Below are 25683 nucleotides of genomic sequence, written 5' to 3'. Positions count from 1 at the left end.
AAGGTCCCCAATAATCCCTCACTCTACATTTTCAGAATCTTGTTTGTCAATGCCACCCGTTCTATTTACCTATGTTTTAAAAAGACTTTTTATAAGCTAAACATATTCATATTTTAAACTGCTATTGATACAGGGGGGAAATCACTAAGACAGAACACAACCAGCCAGGGGCAGCGGCAGCCAGCCTCACCTGCAGGAGTGCACAACCACAATGAGCTTATTCCTCTGGGAGCTGTGCCGGATAGTCAGCTGGATCTGCCCCAGGGGAGACTGTCCCAGGGTTGTCCCACTGTGGAAACAGAGTAATGTCACCAGCTGGGCCCCAACATCAAAGAGGTGTGGCGTACTGGTACCAGCTATACAGTCATAGAACGTCCATTCATTTGGACAAAATGGGACTTAATTACCCGTGAACTTAAACATGATTTGAAACTTCTGAATATATACCAAATTGAAAGTATTTCACTTGACGGCTCAAGATTCCTTAATTATTCGAAACGGACAGTTTTCCAGTGAGCACTCAAGGTACAAATAAGACACAGAGCTCTCTCCAGGACAAACATCAATCCTGTGGCCAAAGCACAGCCTGCTGCTGGGCAAGTCTTCTATCACTGCACTACACCCCTGACCTCCATGGGAGAGAGCATGAGAACAAAGGTGAGCACAGGTCAGGGGAGCGCCCCAGAGACAGGGCAAGTGCTGCGTCTGGAAGCACTTGTGTAACCACTGCCTTTGCTTTCCCGTTTCCTTATAACTGGACATACCTCCTACGACACAAGAGGAGGAGCAGTTTCAAAGGTTGATCTTCACATTTACCAGGGAAAATGTCTGATGCTTATGCAAACAAACTGTCAGCACTACCTATAAGTCAGGACAAACATCTAAAGAAATCCAGTGGGGACTTGGTAGTGATGAGCGCCATATTTTGCAGAGAAGACAGATAGGCCTCTGACAAACCTTTGCAGGGGACACAACGTTCTGCACATTAGTGACTATCCATGCAGGAGTCTGTCCCTGGAATGACCTGAGTGCATGGCGGCTACACCGCTCTAAGTCTCTTGCCTTTCCCACCTGTGAAACCTCTTATTCCACTTCTAACACATCCAAGGTTCTAAGCAGAACAGCACAACTCAAATTTCTTCCATATAACTTAAGATCCTATCTCCCTCTCTGTGGTGTGTGAGATGAAAACTACGATAAACAATGATGTAGCATTAGTTACTTTTCAAGTTGACGTAGTCTTTGCCTCAGCTCCTGGGTGGCAATGGGCAGTGATATGTCTGAGGCAATGCTTGGGGTGGGTTCCTTGGCTGAGATGTGGCTTGGAGAGGCCAAGAGGCTGGAGGAGCTCCTGCCTAGGTCACGCTGCCCTAGAGGGCTGGCCTCAGGGGGCTGGGGCTTCTCCTCCCTGACAGGCTTCTCTTCAGCTCCCATGACTGGTGTTGATGGAGCAGTGTTGCTACCACCGGTGCCTGGAGACACAGACGTCTGCGATTTGACAGGGATTCTCCTCCCTTCTTTGGAGACAGAGGGCCGCTTCACTTGAGCTGAGTGCTGGTAGTCCGGAGGCCTTTCTTGCTTCTCAAGATGGAGGACCTAGAGGGGAAAACAGTGACAGAAGTGACATCCGGATACATGAATGGCTTTAGATGTAGTCACTTGCAAGTATTTAAGATTCAGCTAATCTGTTCTTATTAAAATAGCATATTACAGAGAATTTCAAAAGCAAATTTTATCAGGCATGGTGGCACATGCCTTTAATCCCAGCACTTGGGAGGCAGAGGCAGGCGGATCTCTGAGAGTTTGAAGCTAGCCTGGTCTACATAGAAAATTCAAGGACAACCATATAGGGAGAACCCGTCTCCAAAATACAAAACAAACAAATTTTTAAAAGGCAAATTTAAAGCAACTAAAACTACTCCATTTCTGTAACATAAACACTTTTTCTGTGCCTTCTTCTAATCTCTTCCACTTGAACATATTCTAATTATAGGACAAGACTCCCACTGGATCACCTGGTCAGCCGTGTGTCCTTGGCAAAAGATGAAATATCCCATTCTTCCAGGTAGTTTGCACCAGAAAACTCCCAAAGGAAAAATGCCAAGATACCCTGCCATCCAGAAACATCTCCCCAAACAACCAAGAGTAATACAGTAATAAAAGGATAGCCACACCATCCTGCACACTGTGGATGGTAACACAGGCAAGCCAGGGCTAGAGTCAGCAGGACTCTCTCCTCCGGTTTCATATCCACAGCTGCAGCAGGCTCCTTCCTTTCAGGCCCCACACTTCACACTGTAACCGAGACTGTGACTATGTATAGCAATATTTATGTTAACCTGTTAATGGTAATGATGAAGCTAAGGGATTCTTTAAGTTTCTAGTCGCCTTAAGAGTTTTTGGTTTAGAAAGGGCTTGAGGCAGCTAAGACTGCTGTGGTCACCTTGGACCTAATTCAAAAGAGAAATGCCATCTATATCATCCTCTACTCCCATACTGGGAGGTGTAACAGCTATGGAGATTGCTGTAAGCCATTAATAGTTATTTTTTTATATATTAAGAAGGGGGGACCTGTGGGAGCCCGTTCTGGGGTTCCTCGTGGCTTTACCCAGCAGGTCCGAATAGAGGATGATCAGGACCACGGGCCTGAGTGCAGGTGTCTGAGATGTCTGCACTTGGCTGTGCTGGGGGAGGAGGTCTTTTGCTCCACCCCTTGGCGTCTCTATAAAAACCCTGGACCAGAGACAGTCGGGGCCCGTTGGAATAGGTTCCAGGCCCTCTCGAGGCTCTCCTTTATTTTCTATCTGTTTATCTCCACAAGATTCTCCGCTATAAATCCTTCTATCTAATATTTCCTGCTGCTCGCACTCAAGAAAACTCTGGGAAGCTGTGGGGGTGGTGGGTAAACGCCCCGCAGCTCAGCTTGAATACTTGAATGACATTCCCTACATGTTTAAGCATTTATTGTCAATATTTACTTGGGTATTTTTATTTTGGACAAACCAAGTGTTTATTCCTGTAAATTCTACCTCTCCCAAGAGTTTATCAAACTGCTTTCTGAACAACCTCTGAAAATTCAACGTTAAGGAGCAAACTCCAATGGCATAGGCATAGACATACTTTCTGGATACCCTGGCCTGTCAGTGAATCTGGAAATAAAGGGTTTGTTCAGAATGGAGTCTAAATTGGACTCCCATAACTCTGTGAGAGTTTCTGCTCCCCTCAAAGTGTCAGCATGCTATCACTGTCACAGGCTGGGACTGAGCTGAAGCTGCTTTCTTCTCTCCCACTATGGAGTCCTGCTAAGAAGCATGCAGTACCCGGAGGGCAATCTTCATTTTTAAGGTGCTGTTTGGACCCGAGTTGCTGAGCTGGAACCGCTGGTTTATGGTCATGTTGTCACTCATAAGCAGTTGACTGAGCGGGATCCTCAGGTTCCCCAGAGAACACTGATGCTGCTCATCTTTGACCTGGAAAATGCAGAACAGAAAACACAGAGCTCTAAGGAAAACAATAGGAACCACAGGAGATGCAGCAAGGTCCACAGATTGGATCCAAAAACATACCAGCACAAAACAAAACATAACACACTTCATATATTTGTTTAAAGTAGTGTGTCCAAAACTGTTAGGAAACCTTTCAGGAAAATTCAAAAGTATTTCTATAAGATGTCCCTGCCTTTTCCTCATCATAAAACCACGATGAGCACAACAAGGACATTGGGGTGTTGGTGGCCCACCTCTTTAATCCTAGCACTTGGGAAACAGAGGCAGGCAGTTATCTGTTGAGTTCCAGGCCAGCCTGGTCTACAGTGAGTTCTTGGACAGCCAGGGCTACACAGAGAAACTCTGTCTCAAAAAACAAAAACAAACAAACAAAAAGTAAATCTACTGTGAGAAACTTTGAATAAGAATTAACAGTCTAGGGGCTGGAAAGATGGCTCAGTAGTTAAGAGTACTTGTTGTTCTTGCAAGGACCCACATTTGATTCCCAGCAGACATGGTGACTCATAACCATCTATAACTCCAGTTCCTGGGAAGCCAATGACCTCTTCTAACCTCCATGGGCACCAGACACTCATGAAGTACACAGCATTCATGCAAGCAAAACACTCATACACATAAAAGAAATCTTTAAAAAAAACATAAAAATTAAGTCTATACATATCTAAAGGTCAGAAAAAAATATCTTTTAAATGCTGAAGTCATACAGTATACTGGCAGTAATGTGCAGTTTCTACTGGAGACACTTATTCATGGAGAAAATGCACTTTTAAGTGTCTTTAGCGCCTTCCCTGTTCAAAGTCTGCATGGTTGCTTTGAAATTTAATAGCATCTCCTTTAACTACATGGTACTTCTTTCTCATGAATAATTAATCGTCAGCATTGCCTCTGTTGTAAGAAACAATTCTCATCATGTGGTTGTTCAAAATAGTTTGATCAAAAAAAGAACAAACTCTAGACAAAATGAACAAACTCCTTGAAAGACATAAATAACACAGTTTAAAAGAAGAAATAGCTGACCTAGATAGACCAATAGCTATTGATAGACTTAAGTTTGTATGTAAATACCTTTTCAAAATGAAAAATGCAAGTGATCTAAGGGAAAATCCAAAACAGTTCTGTACAGACTCTTCCAGAATACTCAGGAGGAACAAATGCTCTCTAACTCATTCAGGAAGCTATCATTATCTTGACATCAAAAAAGGAAAAAATATTAAAAAGGAAGTAAAATTACAGATCAGTAACCTTCATGACTAAGAAGATTGTTTTTCTTTTTTCCTATTTATTTACTTAATTTGTATGTATGGGTACTTGAGTGAGTTTATGTGTATTATGTATGTGCAGGAGCCCTCAGAGGCCAGAAGAGGGCACCAGATCTCCTGGAACTCAAATTACAGGCAGTTGTAAGCTGTCATGTGAATGACAGGAACAGAATCCAGATCTGCTACAAGGGATTCCAGCCAAATTTCCAGGCCCAAGAAGCAAGAATTTTAACAAGCTGAATATATATAAAAAATGATAATGACTAAGAGGGACTTATACCCAAATAAAATATTGTGTTCAAGATATCCAAGTATTGCATGTAGAAAATCAAATAAAAGTTTGAAATATTTAACACTGGAAAATCAACTCTATTGACAGTTGAAAACCATATAGCCATCTCAACATATGGAGAAGAGCCTTTAGTGAAAGTCAGCACCTACTCATGATGACGAAGCAAAGGAGGAGGAGGAGGAGGAGGAGGAGGAGGAGGAGGAGGAAAGTCTCTCTCATATGACACTTGTGTAAAGTGAAAAGTAATAAAAAGCATCCGGATTGTTAGGAAAAGTATCATCACTAGAAGAAAATATGACTTCCTTCCTACACATAAAATCCTAAGATAGCTACAAAATATCTAGTGGAACAAGTAAGCAGGGCTGGCATGGTGGCATACACCTATAATCTCAGGAATCACTGGCCAAGTAGTAGAACTGTAAATTCAAGGCCACATGATAAAATCTACTACCCTCTCCCACAAGCAAATAACAAAAAAGAAAAAGCCATTTTTGGTGAAGTTATATGAGATCATATCAATATATAACAATCAACTACATATGAGGAGAGTAGGCTAAGCTGGCCAGTGAGTTCCAAGGATCTACTAGTCTCCATCTCCCTAGAGCTGGGATTATAAATGAATGTCACCATGCCTGGCTTTTTTACATAGATCTGAGAATCAACTCAGATCTCACAAAAAACACTTAAGCCAGGCTAGTCTTGAATTGATGATCCTCCTGCCTGGCTTCCTAAATGCTGGGATTATAGGAATCCATCACACTGGCTAGATATTTTTATATATATTAACAAAAAAGCCAAAAATACAAGATTAGGAGACATTTAATAGCTCAGAAAAACTGGTAGAGTTCTTGTCTGGAATGAAGAAGGCCCTGTCTTCAATTACAAGCAGGGAAGTAAAGTAAGATCACTCACAATATCATGAAAAATTATTAAACTGTTTAGGGATAAGTCTGGCATGTGTAAAAGATCTACACTGAACACAGAAAGCTATACAACGCTGCAGAGAAATGGAAGACTGTCCACAAAAAAAGCAATGCAATGTCCCTACAGATTGGAATGTTTCCCGTTGTGGAGATGTCAATTCCAACCACTGGTTCTAGAATGTCAATGGAGTTCTTATCGAGATTATAGGTTCTCTCTGTAAATCTACAATTGGTACTAAACTTCATGTGGAATGTAGACTTAGAATTTGTCAAAACAATTGTGAAAAATAAGTTTGAGGGCTTACATAAGTTGGTTTTAAACTGTACTCATTCAACAACAGTAACAGAGACAGTGGTGCAGGAATACTGTTAGTACAGAACCTAGGGCAGAAAGCATTCCAGGAGCAGACTGCACAGTGGGCCTGGATTTTGATAAAGTCAGTAACCTCAATACCTAGGAAAGAGTAGTTTTTCAACAATGTGTTGAACAACTATGTAGCTAAATATTAAGAAAAAAAAAAGAATCATGACCCTTTCCTGATAGTATAAATGAAGATTAACTTGACTTAAAGATGGGTTTGGCAGAGTTGTGACTCATAACTATATTCTATAACCAAACATAATTCTATAACAGAATTTCTTTATCTTGACTATAGCGATGGGTCCGAGTGTACTGTGTACTCAATTGGAAACTGTAAATATAAGTTAATTTGTATCATATTTCAAAATATAGGCACAAAACGCAATAAAATACCTCAACTTCAAGGTCCTGACGCTTGGGGTTGTGAATGAAGAAAGTGAAGTTTTCCTCCCACACTGGTTCACTCGTTTTGTATCGAATCTGTAAGAAATAGTCCAGTATCAACTCTCCAGTATTTTCTACGGAGGACTACTGACTCAATGCTTACTTGTTTAATGAGTGTACAGCATCGGGTGGTTGATTACACTGATTACTGGGTAATGTACTTAGTAAGTGTGTAAATGTTCAAAAAGTGAAACATAAGCTTTCGGAGGTGCATCAGGAAGAGTCGACACAGACCCATGCCTACTTGCCCAGAGACCAAACCTCTTCGGCTCTACTGCCCTCAGCTCTCTCATTCTTGGTGCCTGGCACTGTACTGCACACAGCCCTATGTCTGAAAGGGTTAACAATTAAAATTTAATAATGGCTTATAACTGTGAGTAATTTCTGAATTTTTATTTCCTGATTAGAAAAGAACATACAACAATACCTTCTTTGCATTCTTGAGCCTGTGTTTGCTGAATTTGAAGTACAATGTGTTAACTTTAAACAATTATTAAGTACTTAAAAGAAGCTTGGAAAGTAATTCCATATCTCGCCCCATGGAATCAAACAAAAGTATACCTGTAGTGTATTTTTTATGTTATTTAAAATAATGTATCTATAATTAATAACTTAAACAGATAGTATTTATGAAATGTTTCATATGGAAGCCATGGTCTTGTTGCCTACACATCATACACCTGGATACCACTTGTTGGGCACAGCGACAAGTATGGCTACGTGGAGAAAAATCTCAGAAACCATTAAACTCTTACCTTACTCTCTTGAGCCTTGTGACCAACTGACATCTGGACAAGAGGATTTGGGTTGCTGTTTATTTTCTTCCCTGACTATCCAAAAACAAAACCAGATAAAATAAATAAACACCTTTGAAATGGGCCGCACTGAGAATGAAATTATGGTTGATATCAGGAGTCATTTCTATTTTACCACTGATACTTTAGACACAGGGACATCGAAGCACAGTGAAAGTAGAAGACAACTGCGAAGCAAACCCTGAGCCATCATCAGTCATTACGCCCACCATGGAACAAACTGAGACAGGATCTGACAATACTGCTTGGCCAGTGTGGGACTCTGTAGCATGAGGTGTTCTCCCACCTAAGCCTCCAAAGTGGCTGTGACTACAGGTACAAGTCCCTGTGCCAGGCTGCACACAGTTTGAAATGTCCAACTTTTTGCTTTAAAAATAAGCTACTTTGGGAAATGCAACCTTTTAAAATTTAAAATTCTAGTATTTACACAGTTCTCAAAACTGACTTAGTAGGATAACAAAAATGTAGTAAATGCAATGGATTTAAATGAATAAATAAGAGACAAGTGTAACAGATTGTTCACTCAGAACACTTCTTCAGCTATAGTGTAAGGCATTAGCTTCAGATGCATAGCTCCACACCTTGAGCCCACCATCATCCTCTGTTCAAGTAAACACAGTTATCAGATACTGGATATTGCTTACCGGCTGCTAAGTAATTATCATCAGGAGAATAAATGTCAGTTTAGAATCGCATGGAATTAAGCAGATATAAATATGATTTCAATAATTCATAAGTAAGAAAAAAATGACAAGAAGCATACTGAAGCAGACAGCTGATAGAAGAAACATGGTAAGACACAATAGATACGTGACATGAGGTTTATTTATAACTTAGCCCCACAAAAAGATGTGTTAAATGTGTTAATGTAAATTAGAGGGTCACAAAAAAGTATTTTAGTTAAATAATTTTAGAGTCAATCCTCAACACTACAATAATGACAGAAATAGTTGTCAAAATCATTTGATTATTCAAAAAATATGACTAACCCAAACCTACTGTGATAATCTATTTCCTGGTTCATCTTTTTGATGTGAATGAGTTCTGCAAAATGAAATAAATACCGTTAAAAATATCAAAGCCAACTGATTTTCCCTAAACTCATTTCCTTTCTTTGATATTAGGATTCCTAAATCTGAGCTGAGTGTAAGTCCTCTGGGAAGGAGGCCACCTTCACCTCTCCCTTCTGGCTAGCTAAGAAACTCTTGACTTTCAAGGAGGGCATGCCTTGCCCATTCTTATCTATGAGGTTCAAACTACAGCTGTAGGGCATAAAATCAGACTGACTGAAGCCACATCTACCTTGGGTCTTTGATATAGGAGTTGAGTTTATTTCTAACTAATATTAAGCCTGTATCTGTGAAAATGGGGCCATTCAGTTTTAAGGATTTAATGCATCTACAATTTTAAGGTGCCCTTCTTTCTAATAGTTTTAAAAATAGAATGAAGTTTATAACTGATAACACTAGAAACCTGCTTCTGAACAATTTTCAGTTGTCATTGCCTTAATAAGTTTGTGCACTGATGTATGTATGTGAATGACACACTAAAATTTACTTATTCTAAGTCTAAAATTTCAGTAAATATAAAATAAATCAAAGCTTAGCTGGCACTTTCACAATCTTGTTTAGTGGTTTATAGAATAAGGGTATGCCTTAGCACACATGATGTTTTAGATTATATAAAAAAGGTTTTTAAACTATTCACTAAATTTTCTACCATGACAGACATTTAAATTATAGCACCACACATCAAAAATACAAACTATGATAAAAAACATAGTCTTTTAGGTCACACTGTTGAATTTAATGAACTATAGAAATGATGCCTAAAAATATAATCTTACACTGTTGAATTTAAATTTCATTCTCCTTAATTCTTCACTACTGAGACCTTTGCTTCATCAATCTGAGCCTCAGGTTCCATGTCTACAAAAGAGGCACAATACCATTTATAGGACTTGTTGTTAGGCTTAAATGAGCTAATGTGTTAAACCAGATAATTATAGCACATCTATTTACCTACCTATTGTGTACTTTTATATGTAATATTTTAATTTACTTACTAATCCAATGGAGAAGATATTACTTCCACCCTGTAAGCAGGATGGATTAAATATTCTCTTTGAATCACAACAATGAGCAACATGACTTCAGAGCCTTCCTTCCTGACTTCTGGCCAACAAGACAGCAGAAGAATGGTGAGCAAAGAGTGTTGCTACAGGTCCTTTCCTAAGTTGCTATAGGTCCCCACTATGCCAGGAAGCATAGTTGTTTCAGCCGTGTTACGAACATCATTCTCAGGGTATGATGCCCTACTAAAACTACACCATATCTCCTTAGTACAGGTCACACTAAGGTTTACAAATATGATATAGAAAAGTCACTGACAGTCTCCTTCATTTTTGGACTAATGGATTAATTCTGGGTCTTATTTTGCTAGATGAAACTGAGCAAAGTATTCCTATTTCTTTGGAATTTTCCTAAGACAATTATATTTAAAATGCCCCTGCCTCTCACTGCAATTAAGATGAATTAAGAAACAAAATTTAACAATTTAGCCAAAGAACACAAGCTTTTGTCATGATGAGAAGTGGAGCTTAGTTTTCAATAATACCTCATTTGATAAAATTTGAACCTTCTGGAAAGATCTATCACCCAAGCCCACAGCACCAAAGCCATGAGGTTGATTCAGTGAGGCCCTACTCAACATATTGGAAGAGGCAATTCCTTAAGTATGCACTCAACAGTTTGCAAGGTGCATCTTTAAATCACAATATGAAATTCTGGTCAAGATTTCAAATAGAACTTTTAGATTGCCATTCACAAATTCAAATTCAAACAGAACACAATATTTCAATGGCTTTAAAAGATAGAATGAAATCTAGAACTTCATATTGGAACTTTTAAATTTATTTGATTGATGTAATTTCTTTTAAATACAAATTCTTGGATAACAGAAGTCAGATCTCTTCTACTGGGTAATCAATTATTAACTAGGGTGGGAGGTGACCTGCCCACACACTTAAGAAAGCCAAAGTACCATCTCTTTCAATATGTCTGATCAGCACTGCAGCCTCCAGGAAACACTTTGTTTACCTTTAAAGCTCTCTGAACTGCAGACTTCTTCAAGACACCGGGGTTAAAGTCTAAGGGGTTACTCTTTCAGATCAGAAGAAAATGAACACACCAAGGGTTAATAAGACATGCAATGAGGAGTTTATGTAAGGTTAATGACACCAAAATTCATGAGAATAAATGAATACTTAAACCAGAACAAAAATCATACAAACTGCCAAATTTGCCTTTATGCTCAAGATTTTTACCTTAGAGTGACAATCTAAAATATCATGACACATTTCCTCATCTTCAGTAACATTTCACTTCTCCACCTGATTTTACTGTTTGCAGAGATCAAGAGTGTGACTTAGGAAAGGCTCTGTTTACTATCCTTCGCCTGAAACCCCAGTGTCACCCACAATGAGAGGTTTAACGTGAAGCACAGCAGTGACCCTTCTTTCCACACTGCTGGAGCTGGTCCCACCTACAGCGGCCCACACCACTGCTGTGCCTTTCAGACCTGCTTTCTTGGTGTAGCATCATCCAGAGATGGAGCCTCTCTGTCTGCGAACTCCTGGACTCCCCATCCTTCCCATAATGGAAGTACAGGCCAACAAGGCCATTTTAAGAGTTCCTCCTGGATTTAAATTCATTCTACTGTGATTGGGTATATATCTTCCTGACTGAATTTTTTTCAGTTAGTTGTTTGCTCATTTTCAAATGGACAATTTGTTTTGTTTTGGAAATTTCCAGAATTAACATGAAGTTAAAGGTTTTTGTCATTTTAATTTTAATTAATTTAAAATGGCATACTGAATTTGATTCCTAATTAAATTTTCTTCTTAATGTTTTATTAAACAGAAGATGTATGAAAGAAGATGGAGAAATAGCTTCCAATTCTCCTCCATGGTAGGAGGCAGGTGAGAAGGTCAAGAACCTACCCAGGCTCCAGCCATACTAGGTGGGTCTAAAAATCTAGACTATTCATACAGCCTACAGGGCTCTCTAAAGACTCAGAACCTACTGCCTCTATCTCTGGATGAAGCCCAGACAAGGTATTCCCTAAGGAGCTGCAACAATGCCTTTTGTTTCAGAGGGAGCCTGGTTGATGCTCTCCAGATGTGACAAGGGCCTTTCCTGAAGTGCACACTGGCTAGAAACAGCTGAACCCAATGCACTCGTTATTCTAACATGCATCAATTATTGAGAAACAAAGAGAACAGTGGCAGTGTGAATCAGGAATGCAAGAACAGCTGTGTGAGGTCACAGAAAACTGTATGGCATGCAGGTGAGAAGACTAGTCACTGAAATACTTGGGTCAGGTGTCCAGGTGTAAGGTTCAGAAGTCAGGCCCCATGTACCATGTACTCCTAGGCCTCTCAATCATTGGAGACACTGGCATCTGTCCTTTTTTTTTTTTCCCATCCAGAACCATGCACTAGGGATATAGGTCACTTGAGAGTATCTGCCTAGCATGTAGGAAGCTCTGGGTTCAGACCCCAGTACTTCATGAACTTAGAATTGTGGTCCATACCTATGACCCCAGCACTTGGAAGTAGAGGCAGGATGATCAGAAGTTCAGTGGTTATCCTCAGCTATATAAAGTATTTCAGGATAGCCTGGGATATATGAGACCCTGTCTCAAACAAACAAAAGCTAAAATTCCCTGTAAAAAGTATTTTTGTCCCTAAGGGTCTGCTCAGTGGTAGCTATTTCATGGTTATGTTCACACGTGTAAGGTAAGCACTATGAAAATACCACTCGTCTCAGATCACCTCCAGTACAGAATTAAGAGCACCTGAGCAGTGAACAGTCTACAGTGGTGAGGTCTCAGTCACTTATGTCCCTTGTGTTATTTTTACTTTCTATCTGTGAAATGCCTATAACGATCACACAGATAAATGAGGTGCAAGTAGACTCCTTACAGTCTATGTGGCTACTGCAAAGTGCTCAACACACATGAGCTACCAAGTAAGCCTAATATTCTAATGCTGGACGCCAAAGTCAGAGAACATAGTCAAGCTGAAGCTGGAGGAGGGAAAAATTCTAAGAGTCTACATTAAAAAGAAATCATTTCTAGTATAGAAGAAAATAATGGAATGGAAACTGAAGGTGCTCTGAATAGGTGGGAGGTAAAATAAAGCCATGGACTGCAGCTATTTATAAAAAAAGCTTTTCTTGTAGGAAAGACTGAGAAAGTTAATTTGACTTTCCACTAAAAACCAGTAAGTAAAAAGTAAGTATATACTTGTACTGCAAAGAACATTTTATGTGGTGTGCACATCCTAATCATAAAGCTCAATGTGACTTGGACAATGAAGGAAAAGAATTCTTTGTCTGGCCACTGATGTCAGAACTACAAAGCAACTCAAGAATCAGACTCAAAAATACTTCCTTTCTGCAAAAGGAAGCAGTTGTAGATTGAGAAAAGAGACCTAGCAATATTACTGGAGACAGACCAGAAAAATTACCCAGAAGAGTGGCTTTGCCACTTATGAGTTTGTGAGGACCTTTTACCTAAGAAACAACAGCACAAAGCATTTTCTGAGGTGATGGTATGTACTGGCATTGTCATTCTAACTGTCTTCCTTTTGACTTCTGTTCGAGACAGGGTCATAACACTGAAACAAGAAATGTTCCTGCCTTAACCTCTACAATGCAAGGGTTATAGGGGGACACCCCTCCACACCAGCTTCCTTTGGACTTTTACAAAGGCTGGAAGCAGCTGTGAGTGCAGAGTTAGGGACGTCAAGGTCCTGCTTATTTACTAGTATAACTTGCCTATCCTTCAGGGTACTGATTTTCCTTGTGTATAAAAAGGGCTAAATACCTGTTTTTAAGTATGTTACCCCCAGCCCCTCATTAGAAGAATAAACTGAGGACACACGTGGAAAGCCTTTGTAAACAGAATTGGAAAGTGCAAGAGAGCAAAGCCCTGCCACTATCAGATTCCAGGGATCAGTGGTCTTTAGAAATCTAACTAGTTATAATACAAATCTGAAAGGTGATTTTCTACACTAATTTGTATAATAGTAGGTCTTAAGTGTAGCTTTCCATGACCCCAGAGGAAATGAACCCAGCAGCCACCAGACTACCCTGAGTAGCACTAGGAGAGGAAGCATCAGACAGGGTACGGGAGCAAATGTGATGAAATCAAAACAAAATTCTCAATTATTTACTTAGGGAACTCTTCTAAGTTCCTGAAAAGAAATCAACCATGAACCTGCTGTAGTTTTCTTTTCCTCCAGAGGCTCTGGCTAGGCCATGTGGCAGAAGCAGGCTCTCAGAGATGGGGTGAACTTCTGGTTTCCTGTGACCACGACTAGTGACAGAGAGGACTGGGTGGTATGGACTGAAGATAGCCCAAGTTCTAATGCTGCTCTCCTTGGTGAGAGGGAAAAAGTAGATTTAGGAAAGTTTTGTGAAAGTTACAGCAATGTTTATATGTCTCTTCCCAAGATGAACCCCAAATCAACTTTAACTTTATGGCTTTGTTTTTCCCTCAGAGGGCTCGTTATAACACTTTTTGGACCAGCAGCAGTAGAGTTAGTTCAGGTTAGTTCATCTCATGTCAGATGTACTCCCAACATCACAGCAGAGTCACATTTGACAAAACCAACATAAAATGAAGACATGGTAACTGAAGTCATGCAAGAAAATGAAAATAGCATGCGCATCATTCCAATGAGCAGACTGCACAGACTTCCAGGCCACACTTGGGCAGTCTTCACTGAACACAGAAGAAGGAGCTAGAGGACTCACAAATAGTGCTCTATAGACTGAGGTAGTATTCTCACAAAACACTAGTCCCGACGCTCGCCTCTCTTTTAAGTAGCCACACCCAAAGTTTCCCTCGTAGATATTCTTAGGAAAGTGGAGACAGGAAGAGAAAGCAAAGAATGCTGGGTTGTGGTCAGTGGGCACATACCAGAAGCACAAATAAACGGTGCAGAGAGTCAGAGGGTCCCAGGACACACAGGGACTGGCCAACAAAGCCTCCCGATTAACACCACAAACAGCAAGGATGGCTCTGTGGACCCTTTGCCTCTGATGAGCCACGGCACACTGTGAGCACGGTACCCTTGGAATAGAAGAGCAGTGCAGTCCCTGTCTCTTGAGACTATGTGACATTATCTGAATTTCAAATCGATGTGACGGAACACACAGCTCCACAGAAAAGCCCAGGCCCCTTTCCCCATTCAAACATCATTCTTTTCTTTTTTCTTCCTGGAGCTGAGGACCGAACCCAGGGCCTTGCGCTCGCCACTGAGCTAAATCCCCAACCCTATCACTATTTTCTGTATCTAAACTATGAAGCAAATTCACTTCTTTTATAATATTTTGTTTTTACATTTATTTGGGGTATGGGCTTGCCAGGGCATGCATGTAGAGGTCAGAGGACAACCCAAAGGAGTCAGTTCTTGTCTCCCATCATGTGTGTTTTGGTGGCCAGGTTTGGCAGTGAGTGCCTTTCACACACTCAGCCATCTTGGTAGCCTGACAAATAGACTTCTATCAGGCATTTTATAACAAACTCTGTTGTGGTCAAAGGCAGAGAGCCCTACTGTGTAAGGAATTACATTGAAAGGTTAAATAATAATGAAGTAGATATTCCCAAATAGAAATAAAAATAGATAAAGTCACCGACTTCAGGTGGAAAGACTGGCCAAAAGATTTCTCTTCAAGAAAATTGTAAGAACTTAAGTAGTTAAAAATTAGACAAGGAAGGCAGGGCAGTAGTGGCGCACGCCCTTAATCCCAGCACTCGGGAGGCACAGCCAGGAGGATCTCTGTGAGTTCGAGGCCAGCCTGGGCTACCAAGTGAGCTCCAGGAAAGGCACAAAGCTACGCAGAGAAACCCTGTCTCAAAAAAACCAAAAAAAAAATTAGACAAGGAACCTTCATTAAAAGAAAGGGTATGGTATTGGCAAAGAGACAACTATATATTCCTATTACAAAATGCTCAATCATATTTCAGTTGTTAAGTTGAAATAAATTGTATTAATGCACAAAGTATTTATTTCCTTTTTGTTCATAAAGCTCAAGTAAATATACAATTTTCAAAAACTAAAAGGTGCTACATGATGCAATTTCACAAACCATCAGGATAAAAGTCCAAGAGAGACTGTGGAAAAAGATAAGTGAAATACTTCTTTGCTTTTGTTTGGAGTCTGTTCACAAATGCACTTATGTGACTGAGCATTTACTAGGAAGGGAGAATTATGCAATGAACAATCTTGGTGGGTAAAATCCCTATAACTGATGACAGTGATCTTTCTTTCAACAAACTGGCTGCTGACACAATGACATAGAGAATGCCCTAGTATCCAAGCACACTGGCACCCAAAAAGTTACTCAACAATGTAACATTTATATGAGGACAACATTACTTTACCTATTGGGGTTTACAACAGGACAGTGGAAGATTCACTATCCCTAAATGATCAGATTACTTTACTTTCCCCCATAAAACCAAAACAATTTAATGCAAGCAAATAAACAGGCTTTTAGGCTAACTATTATGATCTGGCACTGTCTGTGTCTTTGTTCACTTGGAAGTGTCCCAGGTGCCCGAAGGTCAGTATACCTACCTGGTGGCATCAATCATGCTCCACCTTAAACCCTGAGGACAGTCACAGCTCAGCAGCTCACAAACTGCTGTGCTACAGCTAAGACACATTTAGGGTTTGTGATCAGGGCTGCTTCATTTATTCCCCCTTTCTAAGGGGAGACAATTTTCACCTTGAGGCAACTGGGCTGTAATAATTAGATATAAATACACATGTGCAAAGCAAATGCTACCTTGTGCCTCTCTGTTTCTGCCATACAAGATTAGGTGATAGATACACTGTGGCTGAACAAAGTAGTAGTTTCCAAGTAAGGAAAGCACTCCTAGGAGTTAGCTCTGTACTACCTACCGGAAGGTTCCTTGCAGAATCCAAATACAAGATCAGCAGTGCAGACGAAAGACCATCATTAGCTTGATCCTTGTCAGCTCTGATGTCTGCCAGAACCTGCAAGGTGAGGAAAAAGTATCAGTGGGTGTGTATCTACTGGAGTGCACACTGCTTTGACTGTGCTTGGGCAAATGAAAGTAAGAAATGATGTCTCCTAAATGACAAGACTACTCCTCCACACAAATCAATTAAAATGAAGCACTAGGAGGACACGCAGCTCCCCAAATCCCCGTGATAAAGGACAAACTTAAAGGTCTCAGAACAAGAATAATGACCTACAAATAGTATTCTCTATACTTTCATTCCTCTTCACTACTATGGTGACTTGTGGCATAATAATCAAAATTACTGGTATAATTTTTTTAAACAAGTACCGACACACTCAGAGAGACTGGTCCTAACAATCAGGAGTAGGTGGTCATGAAGAGAAGACACCGCACAGCACCTTGTCCAGGTTTGCCGCATCTGGCAGCAGTGTGAGCCACTCTAACTTCAAATGCAGCTTTCCTTTTGGAACCTCGTCCAGAGTGAACCACTGAAGAAAAAGTGTTTAAGTTCAGCCAAAGTGTTTCTGAATAAAAGATTCTAATTAAACCCCGTCTAAAAATGTTTCAAACTGCTCATTGACACTGTGGCACCACCAATTCTTTACTGGCACTGAAGGAGTGCACTTATTAATTTATGCCTCATGCTCCAAGAACCAGGGCTAGCCAGAGACCAAGCTCAGAGATCCATCTGCCCTAACAAAGACCTTATCACATACAAGTTCAAGTGTTCCAGTACTGTCTAGCACTAACAAGGCTTCTGTATATGGACTCACACAAAATTTAGAGGCCAGCAGGGGATAACACTAATTCCCAAATACTGAATGGTAGAATCAAACAAGTTAAGATACTTGTTTTTACTCATAGCTATTCATCAATGAATAAAACAGTGCAAGGTTGTGTCATCAAACACTCAGTGTTAAAAAGGAACTTCCACAAGGCAGGATTCCATCTACCCTGTTCACCACTGTGCTCAGTGACTGGCACCCAACAGATGTACAAGAAACACTCTGAAATGGATGACAAGCACTCCTGGAGGATACAGGTGCTGCTGTGAAAGCAGCAAAGTCCCAACACTGATTTGGTTAACTAGGCTTCTCTTACCCAAGTCATACCCATCTTTTGATCTTTTGGAAGCTACTGTACTATTTTCCTTTATGTTTTTATTTTATTTTTATAGAATTATGGATCACTCTCCCTGTTTGAAGTAATGTCTTCTTGCTGCAAATTATTAGTTCATTTACAGATATCTTTTACATTCTGACAGCACTGTGCATCTCTACTATTTACTCCAACTACAGTGAAAATTTCCATTTCTGTGAGCTTCATACACATCTCTGCCCTAATGCCTCCAAGGTATTACAGTCTGTCTATAATAAAGTCAGTTTTACATTTTGTGCTCACCTGACCCAGGGCTTTGCAACATGTTAAGCAAGCATACTACTATTGAGCTATATCCTTACATGTCAAATGTTTGTGAAGCAAATACTGTTCCTATACCAGCAGGTAGGTGGGCAACAGCAGTGGGCCACAGTGACTGGCACACAAGAGGTACTTACAGTGTTCCTTAAGTGGGTCAAAATCAGAGAGAACTTACTTCGTCTAGAAGGCGCTCCTTCTCGACTTCAATAAGATCAATCATAAGACTATAAGAATAAAACAATAAAAAAATTTTAGAACACAGAAACACACTTCTTCCAACTGAAATACCTTGAGTATTATGTATGGAAAAGAACTCTAGAATTGCAAAAATATGCTATATAATTTACCAGAACATAAGCTGCTTTCCTCAGGCTTTCTATAATATATGCCCAAGGAAATCAAAAGGCAAGTAAAAAAGAAAAGGGTTGATTTTTTTGTGATCAAAATATTGAGCACATACTACTAGGCCAGAACTGACTGCACACACGTGTGCAGGACTGAGACCAACATCAGGAGTCTTCCTCAGTTACTCTTCACCTTACACATCAGGAAAGTATCTCTCAACTGAACTCAGAGCCTGACAGGACCAGTGCAGCCAGCTTGTTCTGGGCATGCCCAGCCTCTGTCGTCCAAGCGCTAGAATTACAGACACCCGCCATGCTCCTCTGGCATGTCTGTGGTTTCTGGGTCTGAACTCTGATTCTCATGCTTACACAGCAGGTGCTTTACTCCCCAGCCCTGGCTGATTTTTTGTTTTTGAGACAGGGTCTCACTATGTAGATCATCAGGCTGACTTTGAACTCACAGAGATCTGCCTACCTTTGCTTCCCAAGTACTGGGATTAAAGGTGTGCACCACCATGCCTGGCTAGCTAATGGGTTTTTACATGTCATCCCTTGGTGCACAGTCGTCACCGTGGATTCAGTTATTTGCACAATGAGTTATAAGTCCACACTGTATCATGTCCATAAGCAGGTCTGAGAGTAGGTTTAATTACCACCAAACAATCCTACTCTAATTCAACCCTGGCACTACTTCCATGGGAATGTGGAAGAAGGGGTTATCCTACTTGTACTTCTGAACATATCTCCTAATCAGTCTGCTCTCAGCCCTAGTCAATGACAACATGCTCCTAGTGCTTTACTGACCTCCCATCTACATGCTTACACAGCATTTGATTTGATCATGTTCCTGGTCCTACTTAAGCTGTGTACAGTCAGATTCTGAAGTTACAACACAACACACGGGTCTTAGAGATTCTGAAGTCAGAGCATGACACACAAGACCATACTTAACTTCTCCAATATAATCTAATCCTCCACCACCCCTTAACAATAAACTCATTTAAATAACCTTAATTAGACAGACATGTAGTAGACACCTGTATGAATATCCATTCATTATGTGTGCAGATGCAAAAGCACAGGTGTGGAGGCCAGAGGACACCTTATTTATTTTTCTTAAGGTGTGGTACTGTTTCCTTGAGACCAGGTACCTCACTAACCTGGAATGGAATTCACCAAGTAACTCTAGGCTGTCCCTCAAAAGACCCAGGGATACAGTCCTTGTTTCTGCAGTGCTGGGATTATAAGCATGTACTAAGGCCCTTGGAACCGGAGTCTCAGGCAGCTGTACAGCTGTGAGCCATCTGGCATGGATGCCAAGAACGGAGCTCAGTCCTCTGGAGGAGCAGCAGGCATCCCTAACCACTGAGCCATCTCTTAGCCTCAGAAGTGTAGTTTTAAAGCCTATTGTTTACAGCTACGTTAGTTCTTCAACTGAAGTAAATAAATCAGTATTTACTGTCCCAATATGCGGGAACAATGTAAATGACTGTACCCTAGCAAACTGAGAAAGCTTAAAATTAAGCCTACATTTACAACTCAGGTGGAAGTATTTACAGACCTCCCTACACAAGGAGAGGCTCTGTGCAGTGGCTGGCCCTCTAGCTGCATGGTCTAACTGGCTGGTAGAATCGGCCCTAGCGCTGTAGTTGCTATAATGGACAACAGAGTCTTTCTAGAAGTAAAATGTTCTAAAAAATATCTGGGAAAATACATGGCACATGTAAAAGCCATTTCAGATGTATATATATGTAAGTAAATGAATTTTGAAGCTTGCATCAGTGAGAGTGGTTAGAAGGGTGCTCCCAAGTTGTTTCTTCACCTTCCTAAGAAGTCATCCTTGTCTGGATCTTCATCAAAGAGTTCAATCTCCAATTCTTGTCCAGGGTGCTCATAGACTAAAGCCTGAAAATTAACGGTTGGTAGTTACTGCCGGTTTACTGCCAAAGTCAAGTACTAAGTATGGTGATTATAACAGATATTACCATGTACTTTTCTCTAGCAGTCAGCAGTTTTAAAGTGTACTTTCTTACTGTCAGACCACACATACTCCTTGATGACTGGGCCATTCTAAAGTACTTGCCCACAGAACAAGTCTGCTGGGTATGTTTCATGGTTATCAGTGGGCCAAGCACAAGGCCCTGAAATAAGGTGGCAGTGTGAAGTCACCCACAGGACTGTCTAAGGCCCAAGGTCAGGTGAAGATGCAAGAAATAGCCCTAAGATCTCAAGTGGCTCCATCCAGATGCTAACCTTGGAAAGCTATCAGCCACTTAGCCATTCAAAGAATAAGGGACTGACAGGGACAGAGGACAGAGAGTGACAAGAAAGAGGCACAATGCACTACTGTTCTCGAAACAACGCTGCCCTTTAAAAACCTCCAATTTTGGATCCAGCAATTTAAGGCTACACATGACACTGCACCTGAACAGCACTGCTATAGTACTGCACTTAGCAGCCCAGGCCTCTGCAGGTAAAGACATGCAGGGGAATGGCTATTTAAAGTCAGGCAGATCCTGGCTGGGTATGGTGGTGCACACCTGTAATCATAGCACTTGGGAGGCTGAAGCAGGAGGATCATGAATTGCAGGCCAGCCTGAGATACACATACATCACATCTCAAGAAAAGGAAATAAAATGTAGAGAAAAAAATGAACATAAACAAAATGAAACAAAGCAAAAAGAAACAAATACAACAAAAACAAAGCCAATAACCATGCAGTCATCTATCCACTGAGATGTAAAGATCTCAGACAGAGTAAACAAAAAATGTATAAAACAGTATACTTTCATGTTTGTGTTTTAACCACATGTAATATTTTATAATCAGAAAAACTTACTTATATTAAGAGAATATATTGTCATTCATCACTGTGGTAGCTTTATATGACTAATGCTTTAAAAAAAAATCTCATCTGTTCACATTATAAGAATGTTTTGTGGCTGGGCGGTGGTGGTGCACACCTTTAATCCCAGCACTCGGAGAGAAGAGACCGGTAGAGCTCTGTGAGTTCGAGGCCAGCCTGTTCTACAAAAAGAGTTCCATGCAGGCTCCAAAGCTACAGAGAAACTGTCCTGAAAAACCTAAAAAAAATAAAATAAAATAAAATAAAAAAATAAAAAAAAGAATGTTTTGTGTTAGAAGATAAAGTGAAAAATTTCCCAAAAATGGGAAATTAAAAAAACTTAAACAATGGTCCAAGTTAGCTATACTTTTGTGTGACAGATATGAAATCAGACTTGTAGTGCCCTTACTCAGATACCATGTTTGGGCCCCACTGCTTACCTCATATACCTCATTCCACTTTGGACTAAGGTTCTCTTTGATGATCTTACTCTGGAAGATTTGGTTGCCCACTCGGATAATTCCATAGGGGTCTGATTTTCCCTTGACAAGGCCTTTAAGATAGGTGTCTTTTCCCTGAAGATCCTGAGCTTCAATAAAGTGAATCCTTAGGACACCCTGAAAAGAGCAGCAAACCACTTAGAGTATTTGCTATGGAGAATGGAAGACACACGGTGCACCCAGCTCAGCTGTGACAAGGACGCAGAAAACAAGCATTACGGGAGAACAGTATGTCATGCCTCTAGAGAGTAGGACTGTCGATGGGCGAGGACTCCTCAGCAGGAACGCAGTGAGCCACACAGCTGCCTGCAGAGCTTGAGCGTTCTCCATGGGGAACACGGACTGCAGGTCCCAGTGCAGCAGCGTGCTTGTTCCCAGGAAACCACTAACACAGGCCACGAGGCTCACCAAACATCCTTACAGTCTGGGACTAAGTATGTAATAACTAACATGAGATGGTGTACCAGACCTGCTACTAAGCTCTTCTTATTCAGCAACCATGCCAATAGACCAATTCTATGAAATACTCATCAATCCTACTTTATAGAGGAAGAAATTGAAATATGTAGTGCTCATCAAAAATAAAAAGTTCTCAAAAATTATCCTATTTGTAGGAGAAAAATATATACTCATTTCATTTATGGCAAATAAAAGTTTGGTAGGTAGTAATACTCTTCCTTCAAATGCTTAAAAAAATTACAGGCTAGCCGGACGGCAGTGGCGCACACCTTTAATCCCAGCACTCGGGAGGCAGAGTCAGGTGGATCTCTGACTTTGAGGTCAGCCTGATCTACAGCGTGAGATCTAGGACAGGCACCAAAACTACACAGAGAAACTTTATCTTGAACCCCCCCCCCAAAAAAAAAAAATTACAGGCTAATATTCCTGGCTTGTCAGGACAAGACAAGCTTCTTTATAGAAGTATACATTTTAAAAGCACCCTAAGATTCTTGTCTGTAGTTTCATATGACTACAGCTGAGATGATGTGGCCACCTCTTTTCCCAACATTGGCTTTAAGCTCAGAGAACAAAGGTAGCTAGATCGAGGCTGGCTCCAGTGCTTATTGTACTTAATACACAAAAGAGATACCTGTATCCTAGAAGAATGAGTTCCCTTTCTTTTTTCTTTTTTTTTTTTTTTGGTTTTGAGACAGGGTTTCTCTGTGTAGTTTTGGTGCCTCTCCTGGATTTCGCTCGGTAGACCAGGCTGGCCTTGAACTCACAAAGATCCACCTGCATCTGCCTCCCAAGTGCTGGGATTAAAGGCGTGTGCCACCACCGCCCGACGAGTTCCCTTTCTTACACATCGAGTATCATGTTGAAATTGAACAATATAATCTTATCATCAAATTAAATGGAGTGTGCTTTCTTAAAAAAATTATAAGGAGTCGTCTGAGGATATAGGTCCTGGGTTTAAGCCTCAGCATCAAAGAGAGGTTAAAAAAGAAGGGTTGGTATATATGCAGTGTGTGTTGTGTGTGTCTATATGGTCATGCATGTTTACTAATTTTTGTATTGTTGAAATCTGAGAAAAAGAAAAGGCATCAAGGCATCAATGCTATCTCTACTTCAGGAAATAAAACTGACAACACAGCCATTAAAATGGCACCACCTTATCTCCTTCTGTTTCAGTCAAACTAGAATGTATACATTCTAGTATAGAATGTATAGAAGAATGTATAGAATGTATCAGTACTATTCCTTACTGTAGATAATCCATGGTACTACTGTTTCCTTGACCTCTGTGACTCTACAACAAATGGCTGCATCTCTAATGACAAGAGCCAGGCCTCACCTTTGCCTGCAGTGGTTCTGTCTCCTCAAGGCGACTCCATAGACATATGACCCAGTTCTACGTTCCGCATTTTATAGAAGCTGAAACCAAGGCCTAGCCATAAATCTCCAAGAGTTCTCTTTTTCCTCTCTGTTCAGTGCCTCTTCTGTCACTGTGGTGGTTTGAATAAGGATGGCTCCCATAGGTTCATGTATTTAAATGCTTAGGGAATGGCACTATTTGAAAGGATTAAGAGGTGTGGCGTTGTTGGAGGAAGTGTGTCACTAGGGGTCGGCTTCGAGGTTTCAGAAGCCCAGACCAGCCCCAGTAGCTCTCTTCCTACTTACTGCCTGTGGATCAGGATGTAGAGCTCTCAGCTCCTTCTCCAGCACCAGTTCTGCCCGGGTGCTGCCAAGCTTCCTGCCATGATGATAATTAAAGCGCTGAACTGTAAGCCAGCCCCGATTAAATGCTTTCCTTTATAAGAGTTGTTGTCATGGTGTGCTGTGGGATGTTCTGTATGTCCTGTGGGAGCCCTTCTTGGGTTCTTTGTGGTGTTACCCAGCAGGTCCGTATAGAGGATGATTAGGACCATGGGCCTGAGTGCAGGTGTTTGAGATGGTCTGCACTTGGCTATGCTGGGGGATGGTCTGTATGTCAAGTTGTTCTGATTGATCAATAAATAAAACCTGATCGGCTGTGGTTAGGCAGGAAGGATAGGCGGGACTAACAGAGAGGAGAAATAAAAGGACAGGAAGGCAGAAGGACTGACTGCCAGATGCCGCCAGCACAAGAAGCATGTGAAGATGCTGGTAAGCCACGAGCCACGTGGCAAGGTATAGATTTCTAGAAATGGGTTACTTTAAGATATAAGAAAAGTTAGCAAGAAGCCTGCCACGGCCATACAGTTTGTATGCAATATAAGTCTCTGTGTTTGCTTGGTTGGGTCTGAGCGGCTGTGGGACTGGCGGGTGACAAGGATTTGTCCTGACTGTGGGCAAGGCAGGAAGACTCTGGCAACAATGGTGTCTCTTCACAGCAAGACTAACTTTACTGACGACGACGACGACAGTCACCCTATAATATTAAGCAACTCCAGAAATAATCACATTCAATGTCTGAGAGAAAGCTTAGCTACATCATCATATCAGACTTTTCATTGTACCAGCAGTCTCATCCCACTTGTTGCTGAGAGTGATTAAAGCTCCATAAAAAACAAATATAGCATATACCTTCTGAGATAACTTTTGCCTGATGTTCACTGATACCCTTATAACTTGTGATTACATTTGTAGAACTAAGCCCTACTGGTACCCTGAAGGAGCATGACTGAAGTGTAAGAACTCCTGAAGTCTCTGGACAGCCTTAGGGTTAGAGGCTCCCTAGTCTATCTCCGAGGGAGTACAGAGCAGCTACCAATGTATTAACACAAATGGCAAGAAAGCTGTTCAGAAAGACAAGGAAAGTCTAAAGATTAACACCTTGTAGTTATGTCAGGAGGTGGTGGCACACACCTTTATTCCCAGCACTGAGGAGGCAGTGGCAGGAGGATCTCGGTGAGTTCGAGGTCAGCCTGGTCTACAGAACTAGTTCCAGGACAGCCAGGGCTACACAGAGAATCCCTATCTCAAAACAAAACAAAACAAAACAAAACAAAACAAAACAAAAAAACACCCTGCACTTAAAAAGGTCCTAGTATGTGTTTAAATTCTAGTGAATACAAATGCATGCTTACCTTTGGTATGGGAAACCGCAACTGTGCTATTTGAACTTCACTGACAAGAGGAACAGTGATTCGATTGGGAAGCACCAGATAGTTTGATATTATATCCAAAATGATAGTATCAGATAAACCACTGTTAGTTGAGAGATAAACAATAAACAATCAGTTTTTATACACACACACACACACACACACACACACACACACACACACACACACACACACACGGGTGCTGTTACCTTTAACAACAAACATGCACAGCCTCAATACTACCCCATGTATGAAGTGGGAGTTCCCTAACTTTTCCAGAATAGTACTTAGAGGTAATATTTTAATGCTTCAGCTATACTGCTGTTGTAACTATGGGGCAGAATTTATTTTTTTAATACAACATAAAATTCTAGCTCCATTCCA

The 25683-nt window shown here is 40.8% G+C and overlaps 1 protein-coding gene across 4 annotated transcripts in view; it reads right to left on the bottom strand.

Annotated features, from left to right (window-relative positions):
• Esyt2 (extended synaptotagmin 2) overlaps positions 1-25683 on the bottom strand; it is a 105545-nt gene that overhangs the window by 6170 nt on the left and 73692 nt on the right. The window contains exons 8-20 of one of the 4 annotated variants that reach the window (XM_028880918.2): positions 25282-25402; positions 21713-21889; positions 20249-20331; positions 18258-18306; positions 17062-17151; positions 16578-16673; positions 14422-14523; positions 10699-10761; positions 7541-7615; positions 6735-6821; positions 3321-3470; positions 1223-1596; positions 191-289 (exon numbers count right to left, since the gene is read on the bottom strand). In XM_028880918.2, the coding sequence (XP_028736751.1) occupies positions 191-289; positions 1223-1596; positions 3321-3470; positions 6735-6821; positions 7541-7615; positions 10699-10761; positions 14422-14523; positions 16578-16673; positions 17062-17151; positions 18258-18306; positions 20249-20331; positions 21713-21889; positions 25282-25402 (1566 nt within the window). The remainder of the gene's footprint in view (positions 1-190; positions 290-1222; positions 1597-3320; positions 3471-6734; positions 6822-7540; positions 7616-10698; positions 10762-14421; positions 14524-16577; positions 16674-17061; positions 17152-18257; positions 18307-20248; positions 20332-21712; positions 21890-25281; positions 25403-25683) is intronic. The other 3 variants (XM_028880919.2, XM_028880920.2, XM_028880921.2) reach the window with 3 other exon arrangements.

This window comes from Peromyscus leucopus, chromosome 14 (assembly GCF_004664715.2).
Source record: "Peromyscus leucopus breed LL Stock chromosome 14, UCI_PerLeu_2.1, whole genome shotgun sequence".
Taxonomy (NCBI): domain Eukaryota; kingdom Metazoa; phylum Chordata; class Mammalia; order Rodentia; family Cricetidae; genus Peromyscus; species Peromyscus leucopus.
The sequence above is the reverse complement of the archived record's forward strand: the minus strand, read 5'-3'. Positions and strand labels throughout refer to the sequence as shown.